This window comes from Dendrobium catenatum, unplaced genomic scaffold (assembly GCF_001605985.2).
Source record: "Dendrobium catenatum unplaced genomic scaffold, ASM160598v2 fragScaff_scaffold_923, whole genome shotgun sequence".
Classification (NCBI taxonomy): domain Eukaryota; kingdom Viridiplantae; phylum Streptophyta; class Magnoliopsida; order Asparagales; family Orchidaceae; genus Dendrobium; species Dendrobium catenatum.
Window position 1 is genome coordinate 472172 of NW_021319385.1, and position 18765 is coordinate 490936.

Consider the following 18765-nt stretch of genomic DNA (forward strand, 5'->3'; position numbering starts at 1 on the left):
CCTAATGGTACCGAGCATGTACCACTCGGTACCGAGCATATACTGCTCGGTACCGAGCGGTATTGGCTCGGTACCGAGCATGTACCTAGTGGTATCGAGCATGTATCACTCAGTACCGATCATATACTTGCTCGGTACAGACCGGTACTGGCTCGGTACTAACATGTTCTTAGCGGTATCGAGCATGTACTGAGCGGTACCGAGCATGTACTGAGCGGTACCGAGCATGTACTGAGCGGTACCGAGCATGTACTAAGCGGTACCGAGCATGTACCTAGCGATACCTAGCAGTACCGAGCATGTATTGAGCGGACGAATGAAAGAAAGCCAAATCAGGAGTTATTCAAGCTTTCGTTACTGCACGTCAAAGTTAAGGCCCACAACACCGCTCACCTGCTCTTCCGACCTAACCGAGGCCTGAACGTTTCCTGCACTCACAACTTCGGCTTCATTTCCTGCTTTCGAAACCATTATTGCTTTCGGCTTCGTTTCTTACATCGTCTCCTTCCGACTTCGTCTCTTGCACTCACGGCTTCGTCTCCTTCCCTCACGGCTTCGTCTCTTTCCCTTACGACTTCGCCTCCAATTCACCTTTCAATTCTCATAAAAAGCCCTAATCCTATACGCGAACACGCGAACACAAATCGGCTGCGTCGTATTTACATGTATATCAAAGAAAATATTTCGAGGCGGTGCCTCGTACTGCCTCGAGGCGTTACGCTCTGATGCGCACGCCTCATGTGAAAAAATCGTAGGCTTCGCTGGATGGTTCGAGGCGTAAGCTCCGATACGCATGACTTCCGCCTCGACTTGAGGCGCGACTCAATGCGGATGCCTTGTCCGCTTTTTTAATGGTTGGTAAAAATCATGGGAAGATGTGAAGGCCAAATGCAAATGAATCTTTGATGGCAAATATTCTGTGATGTACCTAAAAAATCTCTATGAAAGTAGCCATACAAGTAGTCAATAACTTGAAAGAGGTATGCACTGAAACTCTAGGAGATTTGCATTTTCTAGCATTTCATTTATTCTTTATAAATTATTGTCTTTTATTTGCATTGCAATTTACTATTTAAAATTGAATATTGATATTTTTTATGGGTTAGGCAAAAAAGTCTACCGGTATAGTTGTGCTCGTTCTACACTTTATAATATTCCAGGGAGAGGTAAAGATTCAATGGAGTAGAAAGGTGTAGAAGTAGGATCTTTTGAGTCTAAGTGTTTAATGTACTATTTTGTAAACCAGCATATAATCATTTTGATATATAGACTTTCTTTATCTGAATTAAAGTATATAGATTTTGATAAAATGAAATGTGTTTATATTGCTTTATTATTTAGATTTATAATAACTTTGATTATTTATGATAATGATTAAATAAAAATTATAAGTTTAGGATTTCAACCCTTTCATTAGGTCCTAGGGCATCATTGGATTGTATCAGAGCAACTGCTTGGAAGGATTGAATTGTAACTAGAGCAATAAGAAATGATTTGTATCAGTAAGAGGAAGAAGTTGGGAACTTAGCCTAAGCATTTCTGTCAGTTTACGATAAATCCATGATATTTGAATGTATTTATTCTTAATATAGATTAAAGTGTTGCTCCATAATGAACCCTTAAGAGTAAGAGGTAGTTTGTCGATAGAGTTCCAATCAGGCTGCTTCAGGTCAAAGTACTGTGGGGGCTATAACTTCTAATTTTATGATTTAGTTTGTCGAGTTAGTGGCCTAGCTAATGAGTAAGAATCAGGGTAGAAAAGCAAGAGTTAAGAAAGATGAAGTTGATAAGTATCTGCAGTTGTTTTTGAGATTGAAGCCACCTTGTTTCCAAAGTGATATTGAGCCTTAGGAAGCTGAGGATTGGTTAATGAGAATAGAAAAATATTTTGATAGTATGCAACTTATTAAGGGCAGAAAGGTTCTGATGGTAGTATTCTTGTTGGATGGAGATGCCGAGCACTAGCGGACAGGCCAACAAAGGGAGAGATTCTAGGGTAAGTGGAATGTAGAGATCTCTTAAGAGGAGTTTGTGGAGACTTTCATAAGTTAGTTAATGTCGCCATCTGTCAAGCATCAGATGCAAGAGTCCTTTCTAAGGTTAATTTAAGGGAGCAAAACAGTGATGCAATATGAGGTGAAGTTCATAGTTCTCGCTAGGTATGCTCCCCAATTAGTCAACAACCCTGAGAAAAAGTGTTCTAGATTCCTGCGAGGATTAAGAGATAATTTGAGGCACCCCTGATCTCATTCCATATTAGTAATTGTTTCTGAGCTCATGGAGAGGGCTAGGTTGGTGAAGAATGACCTGATGTCCACCCAACAATGGTGGGATGCTAGAAGAAAGAGGCTTGAAGGAGTGCCCTTCACAAGAGCATTCAGCACCCATGATCCCATTCTATATTAGTGATTTTTCTGAGCTCGAGAAGAGGGTTGATTGGTAGAGAATGACCTAATGTTCACCCATATATAGTGGGATGCGAGCAGAAAAAGGCTTGAAGGAGAGCCCTCCAAGAGTGCATTTAATAAGAAGAAGTCCAAAAGTGGAGACTGGTGACCACACCAGTGGACCTGTAGTATCTAGGACTGTTGGAGGATCTGTATTAGATAGATGTGACCCTATTTATGGTTTCTGTAGGAAGCATACAAGTCAATATTTTATGTATATTGATCGGGTCGATGTTTTATGTGTGGCACAGTCTCCGCAGAGTTTCAAAGGGCAGGCTTGAAGCTGAGGGTAGTCAGAGTAAGAGATAGTAGCCAAACACTTCTAGAGTTGTTAGGCATTGTTGACCCAAGGCAGTGGAAGATCTGGAGGAAGATTGTTAGGTGAATCAGTAGGAAGAGTTCTGAGGGAGTCCATTATTGTGGCCAATATAGTTTCAGTGCAGCCCAAAGTGTACATTTTGACTCAACAAGAGATGAAAGAGGCACCAGATGTAGTAACAAGTACAACATTTATTTCTGTATTACCTTGCTGCATTTTATTTATTGACTATAGAGCGAGTTATTCTCTTCTGTTTTAGCACATGCTGGATGATTTGAGTTTAGTTCCGAATGTGTTAGTGTCTAGTTTGTCCGTTATTATCCACTGGATATTTTTCAGTAACTAGTTATATCTATTAGTGTGAAATTGAACTTGCAAATAGGAACTTGAAATCAAAATTGAATGTATTGCCTATGAGGAGTTTGATATCATAGTTGGTATGGATTGGTCGAGCAAGTATTAGACTCAAATTGACTGTAGCAAAGAGAGGGTGAGTTTATGTGTAGATGAAGGAATATTTTATTTTTTAGTGCTAGTAGTGCCTTATCATCTTTGATTTTTATATTGCAAGTAGATAAGGGAAGCAAGAAGAGAAATCCTATATTTATGGCATCTGCGAGATATTTGAATAAATCTGTTAAAAGCAATGAAGATATTTCAATAGTGAAGGATTTTGCAAATGTCTTTTTTGAAGTGTTATCTAGATTGCCTTCAGAGAGGGAGGTGGAGTTATGTATTGAGGTGGTGTCGGGTACAACTCCTATCATAAAGACTCTATATAAAATGCCACCAAGAGAGTTGCAAAAGTTGAAGGTGCAGATGTAGGAGCTTTTGGATAGAGATTTTATCAAACCAAGTGGGATTATCTTGAGGAGCCCCTGAAGAAATATGAATCTCTGAGGATGTGCATTGATTATCAGAAGCTGAATAAGATGATTGTGAAGAATAAGTATCCACTGCCAAGGATAAATCTATTTGAGTAGTTCAAAGGTGCAACTATGTTTTTTCGTGATTGATTTGAGATCGGATTATCACCAGTTGAGGGTGACAGTAGAAGATGTGGAGAAAATAGCTTTTAATAGTAGATATGGATAGTATGAGTTTTTAGTGATGTCGTTTGATATGATGAATGTACCATTAGTATTAATGGTTCTGATACATCGAGTGTTTAGGAAGTACCTAGATTAGTTTATTACTATGTTCATTGATGATATCCTGGTGTATTCAAAATTCGAAGAGGAGCATATATTTCATTTGCGCTTGATTATGGAGACATTGAGGTAACAAAAGTTATTTGTTAATTGTTTGAAGTGTGAATTCTAATTGATTTATGTGGCATTTGTAGGGCATGTGGTGAGCAAGGAAGGAATTACTATGGATCCTTAGAAGGTGCAGACTATGGTAGGTTGGCTGAGGCCAACATTAATGACAGTTATAATTTTTTTGTTATGGCAGGATATTATATGAAGTTGCAAGCTTATGATTGCATGTAGTTAAAGTCGCATGAGAATAACTATTGACTCATTATTTAGAACTAGCAGCTATTGTATTTGCATTGAAGATCTAATGGCATTATTTGTATGATGTCTGATGTGAGATTAATATCATCATTAGAGTTTGAAGTATATTTTCACCCAAAAAGAGTTGAATTTGAGGCAAAAAATGTAGTTGAAACTGATCAAAGATTATAACTTGGATATAATTTATCAGTCATTAAGAGCAAATGTGGTTGTCTATGTTTTAAGCAAAAAAATCAATAGTAGTAGACAGTTTGATTATTTTTAAGCAGGAATTGATTAGAGAGATGGACAGGCTGGAATTAGATATAATACAAACATATTATGTCCTAATAAAAATTATCCCCAAGATGATAGTTCAACCCTCATTGCAAGATAGGATTCAGGAAACTCATAAGATAGATAGAGTATGTGAAGTTAATAGATTAGATTCAATTTGGGAAAAGGTCATAATTGCAAATGAAAGAGCAATGCATGATCTTCTGTGGTAGCAGGTTGTGTGTTTATGTCCCAAATAGTGGTGACCTGAGGAAGAAAATTCTACATGAAGCCCACTATTATGGGTACACCACTAATCTAGGAAATAATAAGATATATCATGATCTGAAGTGAATGTTTTGATGGCCTGAATTGAAATGAGAAGTGATAGAGTTTGTTTCTAAGTGTGAAGCATGCCAAAAGATGAAGGCTAATCATCAAAGATCCGGTGAATTATTGCAGTCGTTGCCTATTCTTGAGTGAAAGTATGAGAAAATCATTATGGATTTTGTAATAGGTTTTCCAAAGTCTAGGAAAAGCCATGATGTAGTCTGGGTAGTTATGGATAGATTGACAAAGTCTTTTCATTTTCTTCCAATGAAGCAGAAAAACTCTATTAATAAGCTTGGTCAACTGTATGTGAAGGAGATCGTCAGATTGCATGGAATTCCTAAAACCATGGTTTAAAATTGCGCGATATGAGGCCCACCTTTACGCAATTCCAGTAAAAAACGCCTCGATGCTTATGCCTCGAGTTTTTTTTATGAGGCTTGCGCCTCAACTTGGTTGAGGTCCGCCTTGAGGCCCGCCTTGAGGCTCGCCTCGCCTCATTGGCATAAGGCTTACGCCTCACGCTATATATATTAAAACTTACATAAATCTTGAAGTAAATGCCCGACATTTGACTCTATAGGAGAGGAGGAAGGGGAGAGAGCAGTTTATCATAATGATTAATCAAATGAAGAACCCCTTAGTGATGACAGTGTTGACGGCTTCTGAGTTCTTATATGATATGTCATTGCTATTTGTTTTTGGAAATTGAAATTATATGTTAATGAAAAGAATACTGAGATTTGAAAAAGATAGAATTTTGAGTTCAACTATATTTCATGTTGTCTTATTATTGGGATATTTTGATTTCACTTCATAACTTATGTTTTTTTATGTTTTATATTATTCACTCATTAGTATATAAAAAAAATTTCATTTTATGTTTACGCAATCTTTTGATTTTGAGGCTTACGCCTCAAAACGCCTTGAGGCTTACGCCTCGCCTCACGAATGAAAAACACCTCAATACCCAAATACGCAATTTTAAACATTGCCTAAAACTATTGTTTTTGGTCACGATGTCAAGTTTACCTTGAAGCTGTAGAGAGGAATTCAAGATGGCCAAGGGATGAAGTTAAATTTCAATATGAATTTTCATCCCCAGATAGACGGGCAATCTGAGAGTTATTCAAGTTATGGAAGACAGTACTACAAAGAAGATCAGGTTAATCATAAAGAGGTTAGAAGCAGCTCAGGATAGTTACAGGAAGTATTTTGATCTAAAGTACAAGTTTGTGGGATTTAAAGTTATAGATTATGTCTATTTGAAAGTCAGTTAATAAAGGGAGTTAGTCGGTTTGAAAAAGGATAGTAAGTTGATTCCTAGGTATATATAAATGCTTGAAGTGATTGAGAGGATTAGGAAATCTACTTACAGACTTTTCTTGCCAGATTACATGTCAGATATCTAAATTGTGTTTCATGCATTAGTGCTAAGAAAATAGGTACCAAATGAAAACAGGAGAGTTTCTAAAGATGAAGTGGAAGTGTAACCTATTTTGACCTATAGGAAATACCTGAAAGTATTTTGGCCTTTGATGTAAAGTAATTAAAAAACAAACAAATTTGGAAGGTGAAGATTCAGTGAAAGCATAGGTTAGAGCAAAAAGCTACCTGGAAGAAAGAAGCTGAGATGAGATAGCTCTACATAGATCTATTCTGAATTATTATGTATTGAGAATGTCAAGGACGACATTTTCTTAAAGGGGAGGATATAATATCCGTAGTTAGCATTAAATAATTTTTGTTAATGATCATTAATTTTAATTTAATTAGCAATTATAAGTCGTAAGGTGTTTAAGGGAGCCTTAAGTAAGTTGAGAATTGCATTAGAGAAGTGAAATTCTAAGTATCAAAATTGCTCTGGAGCGCCATGGTGCTGGGATTATAGTGTCGAGGCATTTAGCTTTCAGATGGAAGGGTGAAAATGAGCATACGCTGCGGGCTCGATGAGCGCAGTGGTCTATGATGCACCATCACTTCTCCTCAAAGAGGCGTGCAGTGTCCGACACCGTGTCCGACACGACACTTGTCCGACACTCCTCCGACACGTGTCGGACAGGCCGAAAACGTGTCCGATTAAAAAAATATTAAAAACAAATTGGACACGCGTGTCTGGCACGCGTATCTTAAATATTTTATAATTTTTTTAAAATATAATTTCTTATATTTGGTTAGATTTAAACTAAATTTCTTATTTCATATCCACAACACCAAATCAACGTCTACATTTAATACCCATTCATCGAATATTCTCATTTTCATTTCTCTTTGACAGTGAAGATATTTTCATCTCCTCTTTTTTTGCACAATTACAAATCTTTTTCTCGTTGAACCAGAGTTGAAAGTAATGATATTCAATGATGATGATATTGAAGGCCAAAAACAAACCTCTAAAGCTAATCCTAGTAGTTGAAGCTTGAATGCTTGATGTTGTAGTAAGTGATTATTTGTTTATATTTTGTGGTTATACTAGACATTTTGTACTAAATACTTTATATTATAAGCTAGACAAGTTATCGTGTCATTCATTTATTATTGTTTGTCACTTTTAATATGATATTATATTAATATATATACACTATATAAAAAAAATGTATTGCCGTGTCCGCGCCGTACCCGTGTCCTATATTTTAAAAAAAGCCGTGTCCCGTGTCCGTATCGTGTCCGTGTCGCAGTGTCCGTGTCCGTGCAACATAGGCAGTGGTGCTGGGGAGTTGAATATCATGGCACTTGGTTAGATTAATAGTTTTTAAATAATAAAATATCTAAAACCATATGCAAAATCCATTTTTCCTAGCCACCTAGCCGGATAAGAGAGAAGGGGAAGAGAAGAGGAAAGAGAGAGGGAGAGAAATTTTAGAGGACAAAGCTCGGGATTCATCTGTTGGGTCTATTCAGAATATTGTAAAGCATGAGGTAGGCCTCTATCTCTGATTTCAATTTATGTGATTTTATAAAAAAATTATGGATAAAAATGTGCTTTTCCAGGGTTTCATGATTTTTCATCTTGTAACTTTTAATATGTTGTTGTACTTGAAGTAGATCAAGTAGCATAACAAATAATGCTCTCGTTGCCTTAATCTCAAGCCCGCAAGCAGCTATTTCCTGTAGTTTTTCTCTCCCAATTTCTATAGTATTTTTTATCTCAGCCGCAATAACAGCCCATCCTTTTCCACAAGTCGTGCCTTTCTAGTTTCTCCATTGCCACCCTTTATTTTTATGTAGAAACAAGCGGATTTTCACTGGCACCATCAGTTGCAACTAGGCTGCCCTCTTCTTCAGCAACTGGGCCAACATTTCCTCATCTTCAACAACTAGGCCACCAGCTGTTCTTCAGCCAGCTTCATCGCCTGCAGCTCTGCACATTTTTCAGCCCAGTCCAGTCCAACAACTGTAGTTTCTGCTAGTTCTCAGTCTACTCCAACAACCGCCCCCTCATCTGCAATTGCCAACTTTTAGCGGGCGGAACCGCCCGAACTTTCTTCTTAGCAACAACAGTTCTGCTCTAGCCTCCTTCCGCTCTGTTTCAGCCATATTTCTTTTCCAACTTATCTTTAAGATTGCATGATTTCCTTACAACCTGCACAATTCCTGCAACTCAACAATAAAATTTTCAAGATTACGTACCAATTCTTATTATCAAGAATTGCATCTTTCCAAAATTTCTCATCCGCAAACATCAACGAACATGAAGAACACATTTGACTAAAGCTCTACGCTCAATGCAAAATAATCAGTAACTGCAATTTGCTGAAAATCCAAAAATCTCACAAACAAATGAATGTTCAATTTCCTTGATTGGCTTGATTGCCAGATTTTCATGCTTTCCATTGATAAGAAATTTGATTGTTTGTGCATTGACCACCCGCCTCCTCCACTCTAGCTAGATCCTTCCTCTTCCATTAGCATCCTTGGTTCCACCGGCCAAATCCCTTCTCCACAACGGCCACCTTCTCTGACATTTTTCTCTTTTCTTACACATCATCTACCATTATTCAATTCTACCTTACTATAACAATCTCAACATTTGTTTCAGCTACCACAAGGTTTACCTCAACATCATACCATTGATCATCATATTCATCTCCCATCCTTATCTCAACCAGTTAACTTCCATCCTTATCATTTTTCATATTTTTAAAAGGTTGTTATGGAACAATTAGTTTCTGAAATGCTTTACTATGGCATTATTTATCATAATCACAACACTTTTCTATTATGATATTGTTTGTTCAAAACTAGGATGGTACTTGGCATCTTTGCATAAATCTTAGAGCCCTTAATAAACTCACCATTCGAGATAAATTTCATATTCCAATAATAGTACATGAATTTTTAGAAGTATTACATAGAGCTTTCTTTTCCAAACTTCATTTTTTTTCTTCCTCTCAGCAGGATAAAATACATTCTAAAAAGATTCATCAAACTATTCATGATGGTCACTTTATATTTCTCCTTATATGCCTTTGATACGGCATACAGCAGCCTAGCTTCCCAGGTCAGCAACAATTCCTAGGACCTCCTTTATCACCTATAGGAGAAAAGGCTTTGGGGGAGGAACTCTTTGGGAAAGATTTAAGAGAGACATTTATTATGGGATTTAGTCTATTTAAGAGGGTAGATTATGGAGGTTTAGAGTTTATGTTATGTTATGTTTTGAATATCTGCAGCAATTTTGGAGGTGTTTGGTTTCTTAGATATGATGCACCGACACTTCTCCTCAAAGATGCGTGCAGTGTCTGACACGTATTCGACACGATACTCGTCCGACAATCCTCTGACATGTGTCGGACATGCCGAAAATGTGTCCGATTAAGAAAATATTGGAACTTCACACCCAACCAGTAACATCGGAGGCGAGGGCACCAATGGGTGGCCAAGAAAGTGGTGGAAACCCCAATATCGACACAATGAGGGATGATCGAGAGGTAGAAATCTTGGACAATTGAGAAAATATGTCACCTCTTGAATAATAACCAATAGGGAAATATGAGAAGGATTTAGCATGAGAGAAATTGAGATGAAAAAATGAGGGTTAATTTTAAGGAAGAGGATATCTATAAAAGGAGGGGTGAGAGAGAACAATGGACAAATAACAACAATCACTACATGGGAGGAGCCGGAAGTGGAAGAGAAAGTTGGGGTTTAGGGGATCCGAGAGTGATAAAGCTGAAGAAGCTCATTTTTAGGGGGTAGATGCTCATGGGTGATTTTATAGGGTGGAGAGATACTTTACAGTGAATGAGCTGACGAAGGAGGAGAGACTCACGACGACCGCTTTATGTTTGAAGGGGAAGGCCTTGTCTTGATATCAGTGGAGAGACATGAGAGAACCAATCCAATCGTGAAGGGTGTCCAAAGATAGTTTATTAGAACATTTCCAAACCGGACGGTAAAAAGACTTCTATGAGCAGTTCTTTGCTCTGGTTTAGGAAGGGACGGTGATGGATTATTGGAAGAGGTTTGAGTACCTTTGTAGCTGATTGAGGAGGCTTTCTGAGATAGTGTTGGATGAGAATTTCATGAAGAGACTCAAACTCGAGATCAAGGATGCTGCCCAATTATTGATGCCATAAGGGTTGGGTGAGGCTATGGTGCCAGCCCAGTTGGTGGAGGACAAAAACTCACCTAAGAGAAGCAGCAAGGGCAGCAGTTTGGGAACTTCATACCAGACGACAAATACTTTTTTGGCACCAAATGTACAACTTGTGTCCATTTAGAGAGAAGTACGCAAGGGTAGGGGATTGGTAGCATGACCAGAGGGATATTTCAAGCAACTGATTGAGGCAGAGGTTCACGAGAAGCGGGCTAGGGGATTATATTTCCATTGTAATAAGAAGTTTGTGCCATGTCACCACTACAATGATTGTTTACTGCAGGTATTACAGTCTGTGAAGAGGAGGAGGTGACTCTAGAGGAGGAGGAGCATTTGTACCTAATGTGGCGGAGGTCTCCCTAAACTCAGTAGTGGGGTTTACCTCAAATCACACCATGAAGGTGAGATGATAGATAGGAGGAGAAGCATCGATAGTTTTGGTGGATAGAGGGGTGACCCACAAATTCGTCTCCAACCAGGTGGTGGACCAATTGGGGCTAAAGCTAGTCGACACGAGTTGTTTTTGGGTGATGATGGGAACGAGGAAAATGGAGAGGAGTAGAGGCATCTGCCCAAGGTTGATCGTGATACTATAGAAGATCCAGGTGAAGGAGAATTTTCTTCTCTTGGAGTTAGGGAGCACAAAATGTAATTTTGAGCATGAAGTGTTTGTAGACATTGGGGGAAACCAAGGTGGACTAGAAAGCATTAACTATGGATTTCATGGTGAGAGGGAGGAAGATGAGGATCAGATCCTAGTTGTCCAAAACTAAGATTTCTCTTAAGACCATGGTGAAGGCAATCCAGGGAGCAGGGATGGGATTCTTGGTGGAGCTCTAGAGCCTCGAGGGAAGGGAAGAATGGAAAAAGTGGAGTAAGTTCCAGAGATACTCCATCCACTCCTACAATAATTCAGTGAGATATTCCAGCTTCCTCAAGGACTACCTCCCCCAAGGGAGAACGAACATGCCATCATCTTGAAGGAGGGGGTATCCCCTATTAGTGTTCGACCCTAATAGTAACCACAGGTTTAGAAAGATGCATGGGAATATAGCTTAATTAACAAGCTATTGTGTACGATCACGATAAGGTCTTTCTGATCCACTTCTGGAGGAAGTTATTCAAGATGCATGGGACTATCTTGAAGTGGAGTATAGCTTACCACCCCCAGAAGGATGGTCAAGCAAAGGCGGTGAATCACAACGTGGATACATATGAGTTATTTTATATCAGATACAATAAATATGTGGGCCAAATGGTTAGCTTGGGTGGAATATTAGTATAACACTTCATATCATACAATAGTCCAGACAACACCATTTAAAATTCTATATAGGAGGGATCAACCTCATCTGATATATTATGGGCATGACAACACACCAATGTCATCAGTGGAGCAGTAGTTGAGAGAAAGAGATCAAATTTTGGCAAAATTGAAGGAACATCTACGAAGAGCATAGCAAATCATGAAAAAGCAAGTGGATAGACACAGGAGAGATGTGCAGTTTGAGGTTGGGGATAGGGTTTATCTGAAGATTTGACCTTACAAACAGAGGACTTTGGCTCGACGAAGGAATAAGAAGCTCTCCTCCAGCTACTTCAGGCCCTACGAGGTAATGGAGCGCATTGGCACAATAGCATATCACCTATGGTTGCCATCAACCTCAGCCATCCATCCCATATTCCATGTATCGAAACTGAGACAAGACATTGGAAATCACACACCCTCGCCCGCAATACCATCCACATTGTCAGAGGATATGGAGTTAATATTAGAACCACTGGAGATGAAAGGGGTGGGCCAAGGAGACAAGGGGATCATGGAGCTACTGATAAAGTGAAAGGATTTACTAGAGTATGAAGCGACATGGGATCCCTACAGTACCATCTAGAAGCAATTTCCTTTTTCTACCTTGAGGACAATGTGAATTTTTGAGAGGAGAGTATTGATACAGCTGGCAACAACTTAGTTTCCCAACCAAGCAGCAACCCAACTGCCCAGGCAGGAAGCAGTTCAACTGCCCAGGTGGGGCCCAAGATCTCCTTTATCACCTATAGAAGAATAGACTTTGGAGGGAACTCTTTGGGAAAGATGTAAGAAATATTTATTAGGGAATTTGTGCTATTTAAGGGGAGAGATTATGGAGGGTTAGGGTTTATGTTATGTTATGAATTTCTGCAAGAGGTGACATATTTTCTCATTGTAAGTGCTAAGAATTGTGGGAGAGACAATTCACCTCTCGAACAGTGAATTAGCTTGTATTTTGTCTCATTTTGCTTGAAAATAGTAAAAACAACTCTCTTGGTATTATTCCTGAATCTATCTGGAGTAAGTTACTATTTTTTATATAGTTATGTGATGTTTTGATCATCAAGTCCTATCAACCTTACTCTCCTTCTAAATTTTTACAACTTCGTGGTCAAGTTTTGTTTCAAAGGAAATTAAAATATAGGATGATATCACAATTTTGCAACCCTCTCTTCGCATTTTCCTTCTCTCAACCTTGAGAATAAGGTTATTTTCCATGGCAATTATAGTGTTAGACATCAATATATTATATTTCATAAATAATAAATGGGTCCACATGTATAATAAGCACTAATTTATTTCTTGTATTCAATTTTTAATTTGTTTTAGGTGGACCAATTCTATATTATAAAATTGGTCTATCCATGTTTTATAAATACATCTATTGTAAGACAAGATTATGGATTGAATAATTTCTAGTTTACCCCTTTCTATTCTATTATCTTCCCATTTTGCTTCCTTAAGGAGTCCACACTTACTCAAAAGGTGTCTTCCCATTATTGATGTAGATCAAGAAGCATAACAGAAGGTCAAATACAAATAAATCTATGATGGCGAGTATTCTTTGATGTATTTGAAAATCTCTATAAAAGTGATCTTACAAGTGATAGCTTGAAAATAAGTTTACACTAAAACTTTAGGAGATTTGCATTTTCTAGCATTTCACTTATTATTTATAAGTCATTGACTTTTATTTGCAATGCAACTTATTATTTTAAATTTTTTATATCTATGATGGGTTAGAAAAAGAAGTCTGTTGAGCTAATTGTGCTTATTTATACTTTTTGATAATCCAGGGAAAGGTAAAGGCTCAACAAAGTATAAATGTGTAGAAATAGGATCTTCTAAGTCTATGTGTTAAAGATGACATTTTGTAATCCAACATTTAATCATTTTGATGTATAGACTTCTTTGATATATATATATATATATAGATTTTGATGAAATGGAATGTGTTTGCGCCGCTTTATTAGTTGAATTTTACAATAGCTCTGATTTTTTTGGTTAATGGTTAAGTAGTAATATTATTGGTTTAAAGTTTTAATCCTTCCATTACGTCCAAAGGCATCACATGGCCTACTAATGAAAGAGTAAGATTATCATCATCCATAAATATAGTTATCTAAGTCCTAGGTATGAATTCTCTCGTAGTTATTTAATGTGTGTGGATGACTATTGAAACTAAGTACAAAAGTATTTAGATTTTGGTTGAATGTTTCCTAATTATTTAAAGAGAAAAATATAGGAATTTGATTGATTTTACATCAACCAATAGAACAAAATAAACAACGCAATAAGAAGGGGAAAGTTTGAGTTCACAAATTCAATGGCCATGCTCTTAGTAAACTTATTGTCAAGCATTGGCTTCCCATGCAAAACTTGAGACTTCAAAGCTTTGAACAGTCTTAAGAGCATAAGGTGAATTTGAATGGACCCACCAAAGATGTATGGTCCAGATTGTACTGCACCGTAGTTGGAGAGCTGCTATAAACAGCACATTGGCATAAGATACATTTAAACGGGAGCAAAAATTTGCAGGCAATAGTAGCTTTCAAACTTAATTTTATCAACAGTTTTTCATCAACAGCTGTGACCCATATGAAGCCTTTGGCTCAACATGACTCTTAAAAAGAAAACGATGAAATTTCTCTAGTAAATAATCTGGAAGCTAGAAGTTGAGACAGGTTGGGAGGAGCCAGAACCTGGCTAGTTCTGATTTATAATTTCTAGAGTTAGTATTTCCACTACAGAACAGTCAAATATGACATTATCTAAACTTTGGTTTGCATGCATTGACTGATTTCACAAATATCAACGGTTATAGAAGCTATTTTTAAATATAAGTACTTATTTATCTTTCTTCTGCCTCCATTCTATGGATTTCAGGGGTATGAAAAATTAAGTCTATTCATACAAAGTAAGCACTCTCTGCATGTAAATCGATAAAAGCCTGCATAACCACAAGATCACCAGCTTTCCCAAATTCAGCCAAATTCTGCTGCAAAAATCTTCAGCTGATCAATTCTTACCAAGAGCTAATTAATAGTAAGCTATTACAACAACAACAACATCATCAAGCCTTTGTCCTACTACGTGGGGTCGGCTAAATGAATCCTTTTTCTTCATTGTGTCCTGCTAAAAGTCAAATTCTCATTTAAATCTAATAAAGAAAGATCATTTCTAATATTTTCTAACCAAGTCTTTTTAGGTCTACCTCTACCTTTCTTAACATAAGTCGAATCTAATATCTCAACTTTCTTAACCGGGTCATCGGGAGGCCTCCGTTTAATGTGACCAAATCATCTATACGTCCAAAGGCATCACATGGCCTACTAATGAAAGAGTAAGATTATCATCATCCCAAACCTGTTAACGGCGAATGGCGCACCATGGCGCAAAGGTCCATTTGGAGCCATGGCGCATAGCGCACGGCGCGGCGCGCGCTAGCTATTTTGAACATGGCGCAAGCTATATAAAAATTATAAAATAATAAGCATGAATATGAAATATTATTAAAAATGAAAGACAAGCTATCATAATAATAAAAGAAAACCATAACATATATAAATTCGACTAAGTAACATTCAAATATCTCATAATTAAAATACTACAATCTTTTTTTTAAAAGATCAAATAAGAATTTAATTTACTCTTCTTGGGAATCATCATCATCAGCAAATGTTAAAAAAGCTTCATTATCTTCTTCAACATTGTCTCCTACTTCATAATCCTCTTCATCACCCTCGATACCGCTACTTCATAATCCTATAAAAACTGAATCTGACATTTTATGATCACCTAAAAGCAAACAAATTTAGATAAAAGAAATATACTATTGTCCAAAAAACATAATATGGGGGCTGTCGGGGGTCCAAGGGGATGCTGCCCCCTGGCGGGGTTCGACATGAGAGAACAAAATTTATTTGTAAGAGAAATTTTGAAGTTCGTTTGTATGGAAATTAGGGAGCGGTACCGAGCGTGTACCTAGTTGTACCGAGTGGTACAAAGCATGTAACTAGCGGTACCGAGCATGTACCGAGCGGTACCGAGCATATACATAGCGGTACCGAACGGTATCATGCATGTACTTAGCAATACCGAGCATGTATCTAGTTGTACTGAGCTGTATCGAGTGGTACAAAGCATGTACCGAGCGGTACCGAGCGGTATCATGCATGTACTTAGCGATACCGAGTGTGTACCTAGCAGTACCGAGCGTGTACCTAGTTGTACCGAGCAGTACAGAGCATGTAACTAGCGGTACCGAGCGGTATAAAAAATATTCAGAAGTATACCAAAATTTAAAAACAATTTAGCGCGCTATTTTGCGCCGTGCGCAATGCGTCATGGCTCACATGTGGCGCAAATAGCGCGCGGTATTTTAAACACATGCGCCTCGCCATGAACATGGCACCGTAGGTGCGCCGCGCCGCGCCGTGCGCCATGGTGCACGCTATTTTGCGTCATTGACAGCTATGCATTATCCATAAATATAGTTATCCAAGTCCTAGGTATGAATTCTCCAGTAGTTATTTAACGTGTGCGGATGACTATTGAAACTAAGTACAAAAGTATTTAGAATTTGGTTGAATGTTTCCTAATTATTTAAAGAGAAAAATATAGGAATTTGATTGATTTTACATCAACCAATAGAACAAAATAAACAACGCAATAAGAAGGGGAAAGTTTGAGTTCACAAATTCAATGGCCATGCTCTTAGTAAACTTATTGTCAAGCATTGGCTTCCCATGCAAAACTTGAGACTTCAAAGCTTTGAACAGTCTTAAGAGCATAAGGCGAATTTGAATGGACCCACCAAAGATGTATGGTCCAGATTGTACTGCACCGCAGTTGGAGAGCTGCTATAAACAGCACATTGGCATAAGATACATTTAAACGGGAGCAAAAATTTGCAGGCAATAGTAGTTTTCAAACTTAATTTTATCAACAGTTTTTCATCAACAGCTGCGACCCATATGAAGCCTTTGGCTCGACATGACTCTTAAAAAGAAAACGATGAAATTTCTCTAGGAAATAATCTGGAAGCTAGAAGTTGAGACAGGCTGGGAGGAGCCAGAACCTGGCTAGTTCTGATTTATAATTTCTAGAGTTAGTATGTCCACTACAGAACAGTGAAATATGACATTATCTAAACTTTGGTTTGCATGCATTGACTGATTTTACAAATATCAACGGTTATAGAGGCTATTTTTAAATATAAGAACCTTATTTATCTTTCTTCTGCCTCCCTTCTATGGATTTCAGGGGTATGAAAAATTAAGTCTATTCATACAAGTAAGCACTCTCTGCAAGTAAATCGATAAAAGCCTGCATAACCACAAGATCACCAGCTTTTCCAAATTCAACCAAATTTTGCTGCAAAAATCTAGCTGATCAATTTCTACCAAGAGCTAATAGTAAGCTATTACAACAACAACAACATCATCAAGCCTTTGTCCTACTACGTGGGGTCGGCTACATGAATCCTTTTTCGTCATTGTGTCCTGTTAAAAGTCAAATTCTCATTTAAATCTAATAAAGAAAGATCATTTCTAATATTTTCTAACCAAGTCGTTTTAGGTCTACCTCTACCTTTCTTAACATAAGTAAAATCTAATACCTCAACTTTCGTAACCGGGTGATCAAGAGGCCTCCGTTTAATGTGACCAAACCATCTAAGGCGACTCTCTAATCTTATCTTCCACTGGAGTAATAGTGAGCTATTAAGGATGGCAAATTGGTATAACTTCACAACTAATGAGAAGGTTGATATAAAAATTGAAGCAAATTTCTTATAGGTACTACAATGCAGAAAGACAATGGATAGGACACCAAGAAGCAATCCCAACAATCAACATGCTCAACGAGCTGAATAATCCACCAAGGCTCAAAAAAAATTATAACATATTAACCAAAATTTGTAGAGATTTAAAATTCATGTAAATCTAAGACACCTATCTCTAAACTTCTTGATGGTATACAAAAAAATTTGGGTTAAACCACAAGCACTGATGGAGGCGCTCTGTATAGACAGCCACACGGCAAAGGCCTAACATTTTTTTTTTTTTTGGCTCACTTCCAAGAACACAGGATGAGCCATATTATGGAGTAGGCAAAGTTTGAACACAAGACCTTCACAATTACATTTAAGGGCCTTACAAGTAGACTAACTAGCACCCATAAAATGAAGATCAAGAGGGTGCAACATGAGGACTTCCTAAGAGATCATCCATCTTAATACTATTGTCACCTAAACGTGCTCAATTGTGCAGTTCTGATAGGATTCAGTGTATTAGTGTTGGGATGGTCACACCCGAATGATGACCTAACTAGAGCTATCACCAAGTTGCTTATGGTTGGACAATCATTATAGGGCCGACTCATAAGACCACATTTAAAGTGAGAAGTACTGTTTTCCAAATAAAAAAATTATGCATAGGCATGGAATTATGCATGTGCCAACATCCGCACTTTGGCTGGTTGAGGTGAACAGCCGAAACTTGCCATACCTGTTCTCCGGTTTCAATATCATACGAATTATGATGCTCAAACTGGAGGCCGCTGAACTCATTAATGCAAAGGCCCTGAAACGCCCTGAAAATAGATCTTCATTACTTCATAAATCCCTATGCAAATGTAAATAAGAAAGGGTGATCACCAAAATAAATAAATTTGGAGAACTACCATCTAATAAGAGAAATATGAGGAATCCATTTGAAGATCACAGGAGTATTTTCAGCATTTACATAATAGCCTCCAAAGACAATGAATACAGTCATAAGTGATGGCCCCACCGCCATTGCTGCTTCAGTTGTTGGAACCATGGCTCCAACAGTTAGGCCCATTGCTGATGCAGCAAATGATTCCATTGTGATGATGCCACAAAATTTTGCAAATCTGAAATAAAATATTTTGATTTTAAAATCTTGGAAAAAAATAAAAGAACTAAATAGTATAGATCGAAGCTGATTCACATGTATTTTCTT

The 18765-nt window shown here is 37.7% G+C and overlaps 1 protein-coding gene across 2 annotated transcripts in view; it reads right to left on the bottom strand.

The window, feature by feature from the left end:
• LOC110093339 (ABC transporter G family member 7) overlaps positions 1-18765 on the bottom strand; it is a 71946-nt gene that overhangs the window by 32207 nt on the left and 20974 nt on the right. For both annotated transcript variants that reach the window (XM_028697399.1, XM_020818190.2), the window contains 2 exons: positions 18464-18676; positions 18289-18373 (listed from right to left, as the gene is read on the bottom strand). In XM_028697399.1, the coding sequence (XP_028553232.1) occupies positions 18289-18373; positions 18464-18676 (298 nt within the window). The remainder of the gene's footprint in view (positions 1-18288; positions 18374-18463; positions 18677-18765) is intronic.